We start from the raw sequence: 17,790 nt of genomic DNA on the forward strand, positions 1-17,790 counted from the left end.
CGAAATTCGTTTGAGTATTGTATATTAAATTTAATATACTTGAATTGAACATTTACTGGGTTGAACGGAACAAGTTAAATAACAAAGAGCAAATCGTTTTATTTTATCTTGATATCCTTAGTTGTATTTTATGTTTGATTTAAACATTTAAACAGACCACGTCAGTTTTGGACTTGAAGTAGATAAAAAAAAAGTGAATAACTTCATCATATTATAATATTGAAAGTTCGACCGATTAACTATTATAGCATTTAAATAAAAAATTAGATGATGACAAACGACTTTTCAAACATAAGATTTAAAATATTATATTTTAAGTGGCATTATGAGCCACACATTTTGGACAAATCCTAACATACTTACATAACGATATAGGGATATAAAACCAGTAATTTTTTAAAGAACATGCCAGACATGAAATTTAGTTAAGTCTTATTTATTTAGCTATAATATTAAAAACATATATTTAAAATAATAAAATTATCTTAAACAAGAGTGGTGTAATGCTCCAGCTCTTTTTTCCTGACCATGTCACTTAATTTATACTTTTATTAAAATACAATAAAATGATTTTCAATCAAATATATTGGATACAAAGCTTTAATACATGACAATTATCCACACATATAATTATATGAATAAAGCCATTCAAACTTATAGGTGTTTGAAATGAATTTTATCTTTACATTTTAAACAAATATTTTTTCCGAACCAGTGATATATTTTTATTAAATTCAAAAAAATAAACACCTAGTGACGGAACGACACATATGTAAATAAAATCATACAAATGCAGTTATTATAGTTTGGCAAACAACCATCATAAACTATACCTGATCCTGTGAGAGGTTTTCACCACTCCGTTTTATATTCCAAATGTCGAATGTCAAATGCCGAATCATTTATTATATTATACCCACGTATGCTGCTGCCATGTTATAATGTGTACAAACGAAAAATGGTCGACCAAATCTAGACGTATTATTATTGGATATTTTCTGTAACACACATTATTGGGGTTTAGTTGTCTGTGTTCAAAAATAGTACGGTAAAACCACATATTTGAACCCTACTCTTGGGTATATTGGTCATTGGACATATATATTTTGATATTCTGTCTGGTAATTTCAACTCCGTTCTATAACAGATCCTGACAAATTAGGTGTATAATACAATTCCTCGTTTGTTTGCTTAACATTTTCGATAAACTTGTATTGCTTTCGTATTATCTATGACATGTATACATAGGTAATATTAGAATCGTGTTTGTCATATTCAATTCAATACTGTTAGTGGTTTTTTTTTTTTTTTTGTCAATCTTAAAGTTTATAATAAAATAAAATAATAATAATAATAATTGTTTCTTACAATAAAAAAAAAAATTTATTGAAATAAAATCCTGCACTTATCTATGTTAATATTTAACAAGTCACTTTAATTACTAATTTCCATTAAATAGTAAATAAGTTATATGATTTATAAAGGTTATATTGAAACTATAAATGATAAAATTTAATATACATAATAAATTGTAGTAAGTGTAAAAGTATAAACGAGAACAACGCGACTACAATACTGAGATATATTATTGAAAAAAAAAATACTATTGGAATTTATGAGAGATGAGGCAAAATTTAAAATTTAAATGTAGGATTACGTCATTTTTTCTTTATCAAACTTATCAGTTACTATAATAATATAATATTTTTGTACACCAATTATTTACTTTTAATTATTCTCTGTGTTAGAAATAGTTTGTTATCGAAATGTAGTACAAATTATCAAATGCTAATATTCATATTTGTTATAGTACAATTATGTAATGTATAATTAGTATAAATAATTATTGCATTATGTATTATGCCAAAATTAAAAATTGATAATATGTGCCGCATTCCTAAAAAGTTTGCTCAATTAATCGTATTATTGTTAATAAATGTCAGTTGCTTTGGTCCTAACGATATAATGAAAAAATACTTTGATGTTTTATTTTATAGAAATTCATGGTAAAACTATGTATAATACAATAATGATGTTCTCGGACGGAAATACAATTATATTTAAATGACATTTTTTATTACATATATCTCCTCAAATTAGGTGGGATTATTTAAAAAAAAAATTATAATAAATAATTTTCTAAAGTATATTTATGTAAATAAAATCGTGCGTTCATAATAAAATTACTGTATCTGTACAATTAACAGACGTGGTTGAGTTAAAATAAGATACAAACTAGAAACTTTTTATCAATTCAATTATTTCTTTAAAAATTGTCTATTTTTGTAAAAAAAAAAAAAACCTAAACTTTTTTATCGTGATTTAATCCCAATCTGTTTGATATATTTTTCAAATCTGTTATTTTTATTGTTTAAACCAAAAATAGTATCATCGAATTTATCTGAAACGTATAAAACATTAACAACTTTTCCAATACCTGGTCTTGGTCGGGTTGTTGCTACAGAAATAAAATGTGGATTTTTATCATCTCCTTGATTTCACTCTTACGACGCGCTGACCACAAATGTGCTATAAACATTGCCTTCATCGGTATATTTCGATATAAAATCATTTTGAACACATTTTTTCACACAAAGAAATCTTCAGTAACTCATTATCTAGTGCTATTTGTCATGTTCCACGTATAAAAATAGATATGGAATTGAATGACGTTAATGATCATTTTTGAAAAGGTCCAGAATCTTATTCAGTCGTAGAAATAAATTAATTTATAATCAAACCAAAATCCCACTTTCGTGTATATTATTATGTACAATATTTTGATCCATTAATATTTTTCGAAATTCTTTTGGAAATATTAAGACACATGCAAATCTAACATTTATATGTTTATTTGTTAAATCATTATAAAAATAATTAACATTTGATTTTTAAACGTCATTCGCCCATAAAATCAATTTTATATTTTTTAAGCAGAATACTGTTTTTTTTTTTTTTTTTAATTATAATAATAATTAAATATCGAATGTTGAATTAATAGTTTATTTGTATATACAAGTAGTTAAGTATTTAAAATGATCCCTCTGTATAATAAATCGTGTCCTCTTTGATGAATTTAAAGGACGCGTTGTTCCGAGACGTCAGAAACCAACATCAATTGTTATATGGAATACATATTATAATGTAACTCGGTATAATATAATATCTATTCGACAATGGTTTGAATAAATAGACTACCGCTAAATCAAAACCCTAACTGAATAGACTAGAAGCGATTTTAAATGGCCGACTGCACACCATCGATGATTATTATAATCTGTTGGTTTATAAGTATACTGTATAGCAGCTACTTCAGGTAGCTACGTTGTCATAACAATCGCCATCGTTGTCGTCGTCTTCGTCCAATACATTGTGTAATAATATTATTATTATTATTATTATTATTTGCTGCAACGATTCAGTTTAACTTGCTCTGTATGAAACCATTCTGAGCTAAAATCACGAATTGCATATTTTAATTTCAGTAAAAACTGACCGTATGTATGTTATTAATAATAAATAAAAGGATTTCCGTAATGAAGAGTTACATTTTTTTTTTATGCAAAATATAGTCATATAATATAATGATATACTTTGCGATGTTGTTTTTACACTTTTGTTACTGAAAACAAAGCATACGGTTAAGCTTAACTTAAATCCATCATTTTATGTTCTATTTTAATCTAATAATTATGTTAACTGTTTCCACCTGCAATGAACTGCCTTTGGTATATATTTTTTTAATTTATGTTAAAATGCTTTGTTCGTATAAATTACACAGCTTTATAATACTCTGCAAACATCCGTGATGTGATTCAAATACTTTTACGTTTTTTGTTTTTTGGTTTACATTTAATCTTTGAATCGAAAGAAAAACCGTAATAAAATAGATTTAAGGTACTTATATCAATAGAACATTCATTTAAGAGAAAGTCACGGATTTTATTAGTTTTAATAAAAAAAAATGTATACACATAAATTATTATTATTTCACTTTATGGAAGGCTGTAATAAAAATATTATTTGTCTAAGAATTAATTCCAGGTTATAAACTTTGGATGAAATAATTTAACACGGTTTCGTGTATAATGCATAAAGTGACTTTCATAAAATAAACCAATATAGACGACTATGTATAATGCATCAAAATTAAATATAATAAACATTCAGCGACACAAAATATGAAACAATTATCAAAAAAAAAAAAAAAAAACACGTCAATGTAATAATAACAAATAAGTGTTTGTAATTAATTGCATTAATTTTCATTAATTTTTACAGCTTTGAATTTAAATGTAGTACATAATTTTATATTTAAGTACAAAGTGGCTTTTCACAACTTTTAAATTAGTTACACATGTCGTTTATTTTTAAATTTGAATTCGTAGAAACCTCTAGATCTGAAAAAAATAAATTAAAAAGTGGCGTTTTTGAGGTATTACAAGGTTTGCGAATGGTGACGAAAGATAAAAAAAAATAGTTAGATGTTATATTAAAGCATTTATAATTTATAATAATATTGTATTTATATAATAATTCTGATATATTAAAAATATAGGTAATTATTTTAGTATAAAAAGTCATGAATAAAACAAACTAAGATGGATTATGTATTTAACTAATATTTGTATTAATTACAACATTGTGAATGCTGTTTTAATAAAACATTTCATTAGTATTAGTATCAAATATAGTATGTTTACGAATCACATTAAACTCATTATACTATCAGCAGTATAACTTGTGTAAATTAGAATGACTTGTACAGTTTAACCTGTACTTCAAACATTTATAATTCCTATAATTTTATGCTATCGTTGACTTGAAATTTCTCGTGAACCCTTCAAATTTGTTTCTTAGTAATAGAAAAAGTATTATTTTTAAGCAAACGAACTTTATTTGGATCAATTGTGACTAGTGGTTTATCAGTATGAGATGCGCGTATAAGTTCTACGAATAAGAGTACAAATAAATCCCAAGAGAAATCGTAGATTCGTGATTAAAAGAAAAATAAATGGCTACTGCATTTCAAATGAATGTTCATTTATGTGGTACCTAGTATTGATAATAATAATTACTAATGGACACTAAATCTTTTTGTAACCTGTCGCCTGTCACGCTATAGTTATTTATATAATGTGCAAAGTGTCGTGTACATAATGAAAGCAGACCGCAAGTTAGGTCCTAAGATATAATATTGTTTTAATATTATGTTTAAAACATTGTAAATTGTGTACAACAAATAAATGAAATGCTTTTTAATTACCATTTATTCAACTGTATAATAAAATTAAATCTGTGAAACGTACAATTAGCGTCTACAATTAAAATAGTTAAATGTTTTGCTTAAACATGATTTTTGAACATGAAACAAACTTCTGATTTTATAAACAATTTAGATAATATTAATTTAAGCAATTTAATCATATAATTATTTTTTTAACTATTCACATAATATACCACACCAGGGTTATTTTTTCATTTTCTTATTTGTTTAAATTTAACAAAACTATAAATAACACCTTATTTAACAAGTGTTTGATTTGTTACTGTATGATATTCTGAAAAAATTATAAAGCTAAAGTTTTTAACATAAAGTATAATTTTATGAGCTAAAAATGTGCTATATAAGTCAGTGAACGAAAATATCTAGTACGTTTATTTCAGTATTATTAAGAATACTGACATAGTGACAATGAATGACCTATGTAACCGACTTGATGAATCGATGTACCGTATGTTTAGCACATATGCATTTACAGAGTGTGTTTTGATTTTAATCTGTCAAATCTCGAGTGTTTCAAATATTTAATAACAGTGAAAAAGATAGTCACACTTTTCAGGCACAAATATATCCTGAATCTTGACAGCTTTTCTATTGGAGAATGATATTATGACAATCCATGCGTGGTTCTTGAGTTTTATTAAATGTATAAATAAAGGTTAAAAGTTAAAGTAAGTATTGAATTGTTAAAAGTTGATAGAGACAAAAAAATAAAACGAAAGAAATATTTTTGTTTTTGACAACAAACATTTTATTAGTAGTATTATATAAATATATAAATTTAATTATTCATAAAATACAAAAGTTTATAATCGATGTATAGTAAATTATACTTATGTCGTTTATCATTGTGCCAAATAAAATATATTATTTTCAAAAGAGATTTATTTAAAAATCGAAGTATTTCAGTATATTTGAATGTTTTAGCCGTTTTAGGAATTATAATTAAAAGGGATTACATAGTTTTAAATTTTTTCCTGACAATGATAAAATAAAAATGTGAATGCCAGACACTAGCTTAAATTAACGTAAAGCAACAGATTCTGCGCACTGTTAACTCTTTTTTATTGGAGTAAAATATATGAATGCTTGAAAATACCGTAGTTCAATCAAATTCACATTATTTTTCTATTTATGCGATGCAACAGCTTAATTAATTTTAATCATGATGTTGATATTAAGGTTAAAAGCGTAAACTTTGAGTTTAGACCTTAGACCACTATATCGAGATATTTTAATTTTTATCGTGTGTTTAACTTGCTTACTTAATACATATTCAATTTCTTCGGACCTCTATTGATTTTTTTTTATTTTAGTTCAATATAATTTTATCAAATGTATTCAACCATGAAGTATAAACTTTTTATGACGATAAATTAATTACCATTAAGTATTCTAAAATGTAATTTTAACCACTGTTGTTAATATTTGTTTACAATGATTTATTCATTAATACATCACCCAACAAATTACCTAACCGAGATAAAAAAAAAATATTTTTTTATTAAAAGAAAAATATAATTTAATTAAAAGTTTTGACATCGAATTTTCTTTAGTTTAACATGTTCAAAGAAAAAATAAATAATATTATATTTAATGGTTTAGTTTGTTTATATTATATTCTACTTACTAATTAATACAAGGTAGGTATAAATATTGAGTAACATTAATTTAATAAAACAAACATTGAACCTATAGACTATAATATTTTAACTATTTTGCAGATATTGTTAAGGTCAAAAATACAACAAAATAAGACCAAAGCTTTATCTGTACACGAATATTGTGAATAATACGACATGTTATTATAATAACTACTAGAATATTTAATAAAAGTTCAAAATTGAAACTATTAATAGAACTCTTTCAATGTATATTGTAGTATGTACTTCAATCGGCTTATAGAAATAATGAACAATTAAACCACAATTTTTTTAAAGTAGTGAATATACTACAGCTGCACTTGTTTTTATTGACCTTGAACGAACCTAACATAACCTTTGAGTATTCTTCTAGCACAAGTAATTTCTTCCTTTCTTAGTAAAAAAAAATGAATAATTAACAAATTTTTAAAACAAACATTATCAATTATACTATTAAAGAAAACGATCTAAAAATGAATGTCAATGAACTACTTATACCAACCATCCTTATTGCACAGCACATGGTGGACCAGCCATACTCATAAAAACTAATCTTAAATTCCACCCACTCAACAATTCTAGTTCAATCAGCAGCTTCTATGTTAAACACCTCAAACACCACAAATAACTTTACTTATCACATAAACACCTCTCTCTCCGAACCGATTCGCTCATTAATAATCAAAAAACTTAAAGCAAAAGTACATTATCAAATCAAATGACTCCCCACGCATAAAAACACATTATAACAATTTACCCAACTCATTAACTCTTTCTTGTCTCCCAAGCCTTCAACCGAGTCTGGCATGAAGGGTTACTTTTTAAATTTAAGCAATTCCTTAAGCCGTATACAGAAACATTTGGTTTTTAAAAACATAGATATTATTTTAGTAAAAATATACAAAAAAAACATTCTTATACACTCTATACATATACATATAATAATAATATAAATATATAAAAGTACGTGCGTGCATCGTTACCACACAACTATCAAGTTTACTTTGATGCAAATATTACATGTGATTTATTTAGTATTAAATATTTTGTCAACGTGATTAGTTAGGTTTGAAACGTTTTTTTAATACGTAATGCTTTTAAAAGGTTTTTCACTTTTTGAGTCGAAATTCAAAAAACTATTTAAACGATAAACACAAGTATTTTAAACATATTTTTGATAAAATTCGTTTGGCGTATGCCATAATCACGTTATAACTTTGCATGGACATAATAAACATTGATAGATATAATCCATAAGACCATAATTAAATAGATATAAATATAAGTAGATACTAAAGGTAACGAAAATGATTCATTTTTCGTACGTGAAGGATATGTGATGTACATACAAGTTCGTAAATGATACTATCTCTACACATTTTTTTTGTTACTTTTACGTAACTGTACAAAACTATATCTGTATAACTATATATATAAATTACGAGGATATCACATTAACATAAAGGAAATTCGATACTAATAAACGTCGGAAACATTTGATAACGGAGCAGTTTGTGCTGTCTGTTTGTTAAACAATAAAATTAACTTTTGCAAACATATTAAACGCCATAGACCCGCGTTGGTCTGTTTGGTTTCAATAACCAAAACCGTGATCAAGTTTGTATATACTCTTGCTGCGTATAATCAGTTATCGCATAGGACTAGTTACATTATGTCTTATACCGCGGTTTACTAATATACCGCACCTATCGCCTACGAAATTCAATCCAATAAACATTTCATACGTTGGCGCTTGTGTTCTAAAACATTTACCGCTATCGAATCTCCTCATAATTTAAAATAAAGTCTGTAGCATATTTGCATGTTATCCGTGGTATAACGACATATAACGTATAGAGATTACTTATACAGTCACCTCTGAGATCATAAAACTACCGTCACATAGGAGCTTAAAGTCCTGAATTTACACAAAATTGATCTGACATAGTTATTTATTTAATATGTTTTTTTTTATAAACTGTGTAAAGAAGCTAGTAAATATAAATTGTTCTTTAAACCTGTAATACCATCAGAATCAAAATTCAACTCGTTTCACAATAATATTGTAATTTAAATACATAATCACATTTTTCTTTTTTTAAACGACGTATCGAATAATTGGATATCGAGTAATGTACTTTATGAAAATATCGTGTTGTTTTTGTTTCAGATTCCGTCAAGGATTTAAGCAGTTCTTTTCTTTCGTACCATGCATCAATGTGAGAACCGGCAGCCTGATCCGACGGGAAGTTGTCACCAGCAGGTACAGCTATAGCGGATCCCCGGACGCCCACTATCGGATAGTGCGCAACGGTAATAGTAAGCCCGGAAAGCGAAATGCGTTTACGGCGTGCGCTGTATATATTTACTAGTAAAGGCCTGAACGAAAGAAAACTGTTAAACTGTTCCACGCCCACCTCTCCACGCCCCGACAAATTAAAAAATACTTAAAACAATAAAAACATCAAAAACCGCGTTTTAAGAATTTGAAAAATACATAAGTATGGTTAAAACTTAAAACGTATTGCAATAAAACATATAAAAATAAAATTGAAAAACATATACATAATGATAATATATAAAATCATTAAGTCTTCAAATTAGATGATCGCATTGGATGAGCTTTTTTAAAATCGTTTTTACACATTTTGTGAGCCTAATTTTAACTATCAGTTTTAAACTAAATAATATGTGTATTTAAATTTGACCTATTTTTTAAATATAAACATATAATTATAATTATACTCCTAAATATAATTATAAAATTACTGGCATTAAACTGGATGAACACTTCAGGTCTCTAACACCAAATTGACCATGTATGGTTTTACATTTGACGTTGGCTAAAGCCAACTTAAAAGTTAAGATTATGAAAAATTATACCATCAAATAAAATATGTATCAATATAACTTCAAATTTATATATTTATTTAATTTACACGGGTGATGATTTAATGGTTTAAAGACAATGTTTTTAAATGTGTAGTAAAATTATTTAATACTTCTTTCATTCTATATTTCTTATGGCATCATCAAAACTATCGTCTTTCGCATTTCTCATTTTTTGTACATATTTAATTTTTATTATAATATATTATTATATACTAGTTGTCAACAAGGATACCACTTCGCGACACATAAAAATACAATTTGGAAAAATACTATCCTTTATTTATATTTTAATTTATAATGTAATTATATGTGTAACATAATATAGATTTGTATTATACTTACTTAATTTTGATTTTGAGTAGTTTTAAAAATTTACTAACAATTGAGGAATATAAAATAAAATATCATGAATAGAGATAATTTTTGTGGATAAATCATGACTACTTTATTCAAGTTTGACAACAAATCGGTTCAACTTTTATGCTAAAATCGTTTTATTTAACATAAAATAAAAACCGTACCACGATCGACTTGAAAACTAACTATAGTTTGTCGTATTTTACTTAATATTACTTATTTAAAAAAAAATAAATAACAGGGAGTTAATAAAATAAAAATATTTAATTGGCTACTTAAAAAAAAGGTCTTAAATAATTGCTTTAATATTATTTATTTACTTATGTTATATTATTATGAAATATGAAACATTTATACTTTGTTCTGCTCTAAAACCTAAAATGTATGCCTATATAATATTACTATATATTACATTTTCAAGAATTTTGACCCAATAAATAATTTTCTAACAACATTTATGAAAAAAATAACTAAAAAAAATTGAAAATTCCCATGCCTATAAATTGTTCAAAAATAATTGAAGTATTTTGAAAATGTTATAGTAAATATTAAATGATAATATTTATATTTGATAACAATTTTAAGAATTTACACTTATTTATTTTCTAGTTATGCTAAAAAAAAAAACAAAATTAATTTTGTTCGAAAATTGAAGTTACGTAAAATTTCCTATTATTCCTATTTTTTTTTTTTTTTTATGTTTTTACTGATTATAAAATAGTACTTGGAATTTTTAAATTTGACCTCTTTAAAGTTCAAACACTTCAAACTAGATCAAATTTTCAATCCAAAACTACCCCCCGAGTTAAAAATCGAAGTATTTTATTGACTATATTTTATCGTGTACAGGCACACACAAAAAACACATATCTTCGTAAATTCTATACAATAAATGTTCCAACATATTATATGTTTCTACTTTTTAGACATATTTTACTTACCAGTAATATTTTTATAGGATAAATAAAATATTTTCATGTCAAAAAAAAATTAATTGTGTCCACAATTTTTGTTAATGTTTTTATTTCTAATTCAGTTCTAAGTATTAATATAAAAAAGTTATACTTAAAAATATATAATACTAAATGTAATACAATAACAATTTTATTCATTTCAGAAAATCTTTGTTCCAATTAAAACTTTTTTATAATTATTTCTACTTAAATATGTTTTAAGTTTGAGCAAGTTTAAGTGATAAACATTCAACTATCATGATCAAATTAAATTCAATGCGAATCTTATGATTATTTTCCGTTTTATATTTAAGTGGTAGACAATTAGGTATGTAATGTAGATATAATTATTATTATAAATTAAAATAAGATGCTAAGTTACATGTATAATCAATTGTCATGGACAAAAATAAATTATCAAATATTTATCGTCTAAAATGTCTCCAAATATTTTAGAATCTTTTTCATATCCATAACATTTTAAATTAGCAAATAATACCATAATTTAATATTCGTATTTATATAACAAAATTATAGTTTGCGAAAATATTTATAATATGTATACTTCATAAATGTTAACACCTATATTAAATATAGAATTCAATGTTATACCATGATTTGATATTTTAAACTTCCAATTTAATTTTTATTTGTAAAGAATAATGTTTTGCGATATAATAATATTTACGCAGAATTCCTACAAAATGTGTTACTCATCCTGGTTATCTCATCATTAAAACTCAATAATATAATAAACAAAAATGAAACATAAATTTAAATTTTTGATAATTTCCTCTTTTAGTTGCTTGAATCTTTGTTTTATTGTACGTCATCGTATCTCAGAAAATAAGTACCTACGAAATTAATAAGGAAACCGTTTCATTCTAGTAGTACTTATAAAATATAATAACGAAAAATAGTATACTATTCTCCTTTGTATGTTAGTTATATCATATAATATTGTATAATACGGATACAGTAGAAATTCATGTATACCCACTCAGTATTTTTATGATGTAAACAATGTGTTAATTTCAGCTTTCACAAAAAACTCTTCATTTCAACATAATAAACGTACGAAGTAAATCATGAAGTTACAGTACCAAGTAATTTTCGTTTCCAAAAATATAAGTTATTTAATAATAAGCCATTTTTTAAATTTAATTATCTTATTATCAAATACTATAAACGATTCTTTCTGAAAGTTAAAATTGAATTTCATGACATTCATTTATTTTTACAAATAAAATATGTAGCTTTCTATATTATATCTTATACATTATATAAAGTTTACCCGGATGAATTTTTAACGTGCAAAACTCGTCTCAGTCAGTGTTTATTTATTTTATTTTATTTTTAATACCTTTTTTAATCTCCGAAAGTATTTACTAAAGTTAAATATTTTTTTTTACAAAATATTGATATGTAAATAACCAATAGGTAATAATATATAACTTAAAGTATAGATGAATAAAGAAATCAGCACAAATTATCCGGTTAACCCCAACATTTAGCTGTGATAAATTTTCAATAATTATATATATATATTCAAAAGAATAATTAAAAAACCTAAATCATTTTTAAAAATATAATCGTAAAGTATTTTAAAGTAAATAAAGCTTAATATATAACCACAAGCGTCTTACATAGTCCTAATATATATATATATATATATATATATAATATATATGTATACATATATATATATGTGTACTTTATATTTTATTTTAATAACGAAGTTAATAACTTTTGACACAATTTTCTCAAACCAAGTCTTTGTATTGAAGCCCCTATGAGTGAAAAGGCAACGAATTATGAATAGAATAAAGTTTGCTATAAGTCAATAAGCTGTTAAGCTGTTTTGGTAAAAGGAAGCTAGATGTATAGTCAAATCGGATATAAAATCTCGATGTCGTATTCATTATGACTTATAAGTTATAGTATTATATTTTTTTCAATTTTTAAACTTAAACCCAAACTATGGTCTAAATAAGATACAATTGGCGCATCTCATTAAATTAATAAATATTGTCACAGTTGACCCGAAAATTAAAAAATTACACGTACAAGCAAACGTACATTTATTGTCACCGTGATTTAAGTGGTGTGTAAATAAATAAATAATAAGTATATTATAGTATATGGTACCTCAGTGGCGCCAAATTCGTGTATCATGTGAAGCAATCGATTCACTTCTCTTAAATGAATTTATCATATAAATTAGGTGGGTGAGTAGTTGGGACAAAAATTTTAGATTTTGCTTCACAAAAAATATCTGAGTTCGGCCCCATTGCATTATGCATATACTTTCAGATCCCAAACTTAAAACCATAACACGTTAGACACTTTGCTTACAACAAAATGTAGAAAAAAAATTGCACAATCAAAAGGACTTTAAAACGACTGTCGAGTATGATATAAATTTCTAAATAGTTTTTAACAGTACCAAATGAAGTAATAATCAGTAAATCGTAATGAATTTTATACTATTACACTAGTATATTATATAAATGGTAGCAACTAAAGAGGATCCTATCATTTACTAAAGATTGTCTCGAAAATTCAGTGTTGATCATACTCGTACTCTTTCTCAGTAGCATCAGCACACGTTCGCTTTTAAATTCTAACTGACAAATGTCCTGCAGTACATTATTGTGTTTCAGCATATTTTACTTTCACTATAAGTCGTTTATTTTTTCTACCAAAACCATTCATTCGTTTAACAACTCTAGAATATTATATGACATAAATCTGAGATTTGGAAAGCTCATTTCAATAACAGTCTTCTTCAAAGTTGTAGCCATTAAGAGCAAACACATTTTTTTTTGTCGATAACATTTGATTTTTCGGGTGGTAACCTTAAACGCCCTCGATATAATATTATAATATACTAATTACTATCTATGGTGAGGGCGATGCTGATGAGTGATGATATTATGTACCTGTGTGTAATACTTGGTACTTATAGGATAAAAGGGTACATTTTACATTGGATTACGTGGATTATTATCAAAACAACTATGCTGATATAAATGAACTGTCCCGGTATTAAAATGTGATCGGCGCTCACAATGTGAAAAAGATAACATGTGCGTGAAACCGTTAGTTTTTTTACGATTTTTTATTTTTATTTTTTCAAATATTATATGAATCACGGAAAAACGACGAATCCAAAATTTTTCTGGCGATGTCCGGAAATGTTTTATTTCCACTGCCAGGATCGAGGTTTACGATTACCCGTCATTGGAATTATTCTACCCGTTGAAAAGTTTGTTCACTGACGAGGCGACAATGACTATATTAATATTCGTAAGCTGCAGTGACAGATGGGAAAGAGTAAAATAAATTTATAATCATCCAGATTCTTTTAAAAACATTCCATTGTTATTTGTTTGTCTGCAAAATATAAAATATGTGGAAACGTAAAGTTGGTTTTTGTCTCTGCCTCTGGTAGCTCGTATAATTTATCATTTAATAGGTTATTCAGAACCGGAGAACCACAACTAATGACTACCTATAACAATAATAATAATTAATAAATATAATAAATAAACACGAAGAATAATAATTCATTGTCCATATAAAAACCCCAACGAAAAAATCAATTTATAAAATTTAATTTAATATGATTATATTATTTACTGTTATTAAAGAGGCAATTTATCAAACATCGTAGTAGTTTTTAAGATAACCTCCTGAATGCTGTTAAAGTTAATGCAAGTAAAAAAATGTTTAAAAAAGTCAGTTTTAAATAAATGTTGTCAATTTTTTTTGATTATTCTAAGTTGAGTTCGGAAACAAGTTTCAAATGTGAATTAAGTATCTAACTTTTCTACAGTGAACAATGTAGAACACTTTTTTTTATTAATTTAAGTTTTAAGATAATTTACTGATCGTTCATTACCAGTAAATGTTTATATTAAATTGTATACGTGAGTGAAAAACGAAAATAAAAAACCTACACGTCATGTTAAGTTAGGTTAAATTATCTGTTATATATATAAACAATATATTGATCTGGCATTCTATCAAACAGTTTTTTTTGCGTCGTATACTATAGTAGTTTTGAAATAGGACAAATGGCGTAGTTCAATTGATGGAATGTTATTTTCAATTTAATCTCAAGTGTGCAAGAAGTGCATATTATTAAGACATTTCTAAACTCATGCAACTGTAGTATAATATTATTATAAAATAATGTAAACAATTCATATTTCAAGAGATATGAATTCATTTTTTTTAAAGTAGAATGTTGGGTTATCATTGTTTAGTATTTCGCCTAGAGTTATATTTTTAGTTAAAACATTTCTAGTTCTATTGACCGATTTTTAATTAACATAAAAGCTCGCGATATAACAATTTATTATATAATAATATATTGTATGCCTATTACTGTGTTGTTTATTAATTTTTTTTCTTACTATGCAATTTTTACTATATTGGGTGAAGGTTGTCATAAAACTATTTTAACAAATTGACTTTAAGAATTCCATATTTGACAGTAAGTTTCTCAGTAAAATTCATTGCATAAATAATTTTAAATTCTAAGCGAAACGATAATGTATTGATTTTATAATGTTGTCTGTCATTACTTTTTGAAGCAATAAAATGCTTCAATGTTAAACTTCGAGTGATGGTTTCTGGTAGCGAATTGGATCTATTTGGCACTTTGGTAATCAAATGTAAAAAATTTGTACAAAAAAAAGTAGGTTTCTGCTATCCACAATAATCATAAAAACACCAAATAATCGTAGGTACTTGAAATTTTTACCAACCAATGTTTAAATTATCATCATTTTCCATTCATAATACAATTTTTAAAAAATGTAAACTTTTGAGCTATTTATATTCATTTAAGGTATTTAATTTTCTTTGAAAATCAAAATTATAAAATAATTAATTTTAATAAAAACAATATTGAAAATGTAATACAAGATTCCATAAAAGTTTTATTTTATATCTGTATAAAAAAATTGAAAATACACATAGATAGTCACAATTTTTTTATGTGCATTTGATGTTCAAATTTTTACAACCTGCTGTAATACTTATATTAAAATAAATTACTTTAATAAAAATATAATGAAATATACAGACATACAGTCTTCATTTAAAATTATTTTTTGTATACAGTGATACATTATGATTGATTTCAAATTTAACACTTATTGGCATTACAGAGATTCAATTTACATCGCATGTACAACAAAGCGGTTACTCACTTAATTTCCTTTTTATATTTAACATTTTTACCTCAATTTAACAAATATGTTTTGAATAAACTAAAAGCAAATCAATTTTTAACTATTTTTAATATTTTATTTTAATAATCGTTTGTGCTTTAATGTTTGGAGATGAAAATGTTATTGTGTAAACATCGAACATTGATTCAATATTATAGTTTGTTATTCATGATAAAATTATAAAATAAATTCTCTGCCACCAAACTCTACTTATCTAAACTTCAAATATTAATAATTTATAAATAAAAGCTATGTCTTTAATATTCAATAATATGTATGCATAGAAATGATAAGAAAAATATTATGCTTGAATGCTTGTGATGATCGAAGCTATTTAAAAATTAGTTTGTAAATCAGTATATTATTAAAAATGAGACTAAGTACCTATTTTTACTTTTGTAAACCAAAATATAACATCTGTTTAATACAAAATTGACATTATTTTAGGGCTTGCTATTTTACGTGTATTTAAACATACGGATATACGTGTAATTATGAAACAAGTGTAATAATGTATAATAAAACTTGGCAACTTGGATACTACATTCATAATACAAGTACAATAAAATTATATTAATAGCTTAAAACCACCTCAAAATTAAAATCAAAACATTTTTACCTCTCCAGAGAGAGATAATAGATAAAAAAACATATATCATTTCAACATGAATGAAAAATAATTAAATGAAATAAAACTGTACATATTACAAACCTATTGTGTTCGTTCGGGAGTCCGAATTTATTTATTTGGAGATTTTAAAACAATTTATTTCATAGTTTGTGATATGTAACAAAAACATACTTTATATACGTATCTGTAAATCATTAATTATGCTACTACGATTGATGATTGACTAAGTTTAAAACAAAAAGTTACGATATGGTTTTTTTCAGCATTTTTTTTTTTTTTTATTAGGTTACCACTGTGTAAAAATAACAACACATTTATCCACAACTTTGATTTATTTTTTATATTAGTTGTGTATTAAATTTTTCGAAAACCTCAAATCCGCTAACTAATAAATAAATAAAATTAATATTTTCATAAAAAAATCAGTATTTCTTCTTTCTTTTAATTTAAAAGATAAGTTTAACGAAACTCAGCAATCGATAACAATATTAACGTGATTATTTGTGAATTTTTCAATACTGTAGAATTTAATATGATTTTATAATGTAATATTTTCAATCACAAACGCGCGTAATATCCAAAAATAACGCCTCCGTCCAAGTTTGAATCCGTAAAAAGCAAGCTTAACCCTTATAAATGTTGACCATTATCCAAGCTTACTGTGTTAAGATAGCGGTAGTCTTAAGCTTATATATACCTACTGACTCAAAACATTCTTACTCAAAGCCCAATATATATACATTATATAGGGACGCCGCGTATTTTTATTTCGCAGTGTATTGTTTTG

At 25.2% G+C, this 17,790-nt stretch overlaps 1 protein-coding gene across 5 annotated transcripts in view; it reads left to right on the forward strand.

The window, feature by feature from the left end:
• LOC132921344 (tachykinin-like peptides receptor 99D) overlaps positions 1-17,790 on the forward strand; it is a 218,958-nt gene that overhangs the window by 191,293 nt on the left and 9,875 nt on the right. For 3 of the 5 annotated variants that reach the window (XM_060984323.1, XM_060984322.1, XM_060984324.1), the window contains one exon: positions 9,098-9,190. In XM_060984323.1, coding sequence (XP_060840306.1) covers positions 9,098-9,190 — 93 coding nt within the window. Of the gene's footprint in view, positions 1-9,097; positions 9,247-17,790 lie in introns of all 5 variants that reach the window. The other 2 variants (XM_060984325.1, XM_060984326.1) reach the window with 2 other exon arrangements.

The sequence above is a fragment of the Rhopalosiphum padi genome, chromosome 2, assembly GCF_020882245.1.
Source record: "Rhopalosiphum padi isolate XX-2018 chromosome 2, ASM2088224v1, whole genome shotgun sequence".
Lineage (NCBI taxonomy): Eukaryota > Metazoa > Arthropoda > Insecta > Hemiptera > Aphididae > Rhopalosiphum > Rhopalosiphum padi.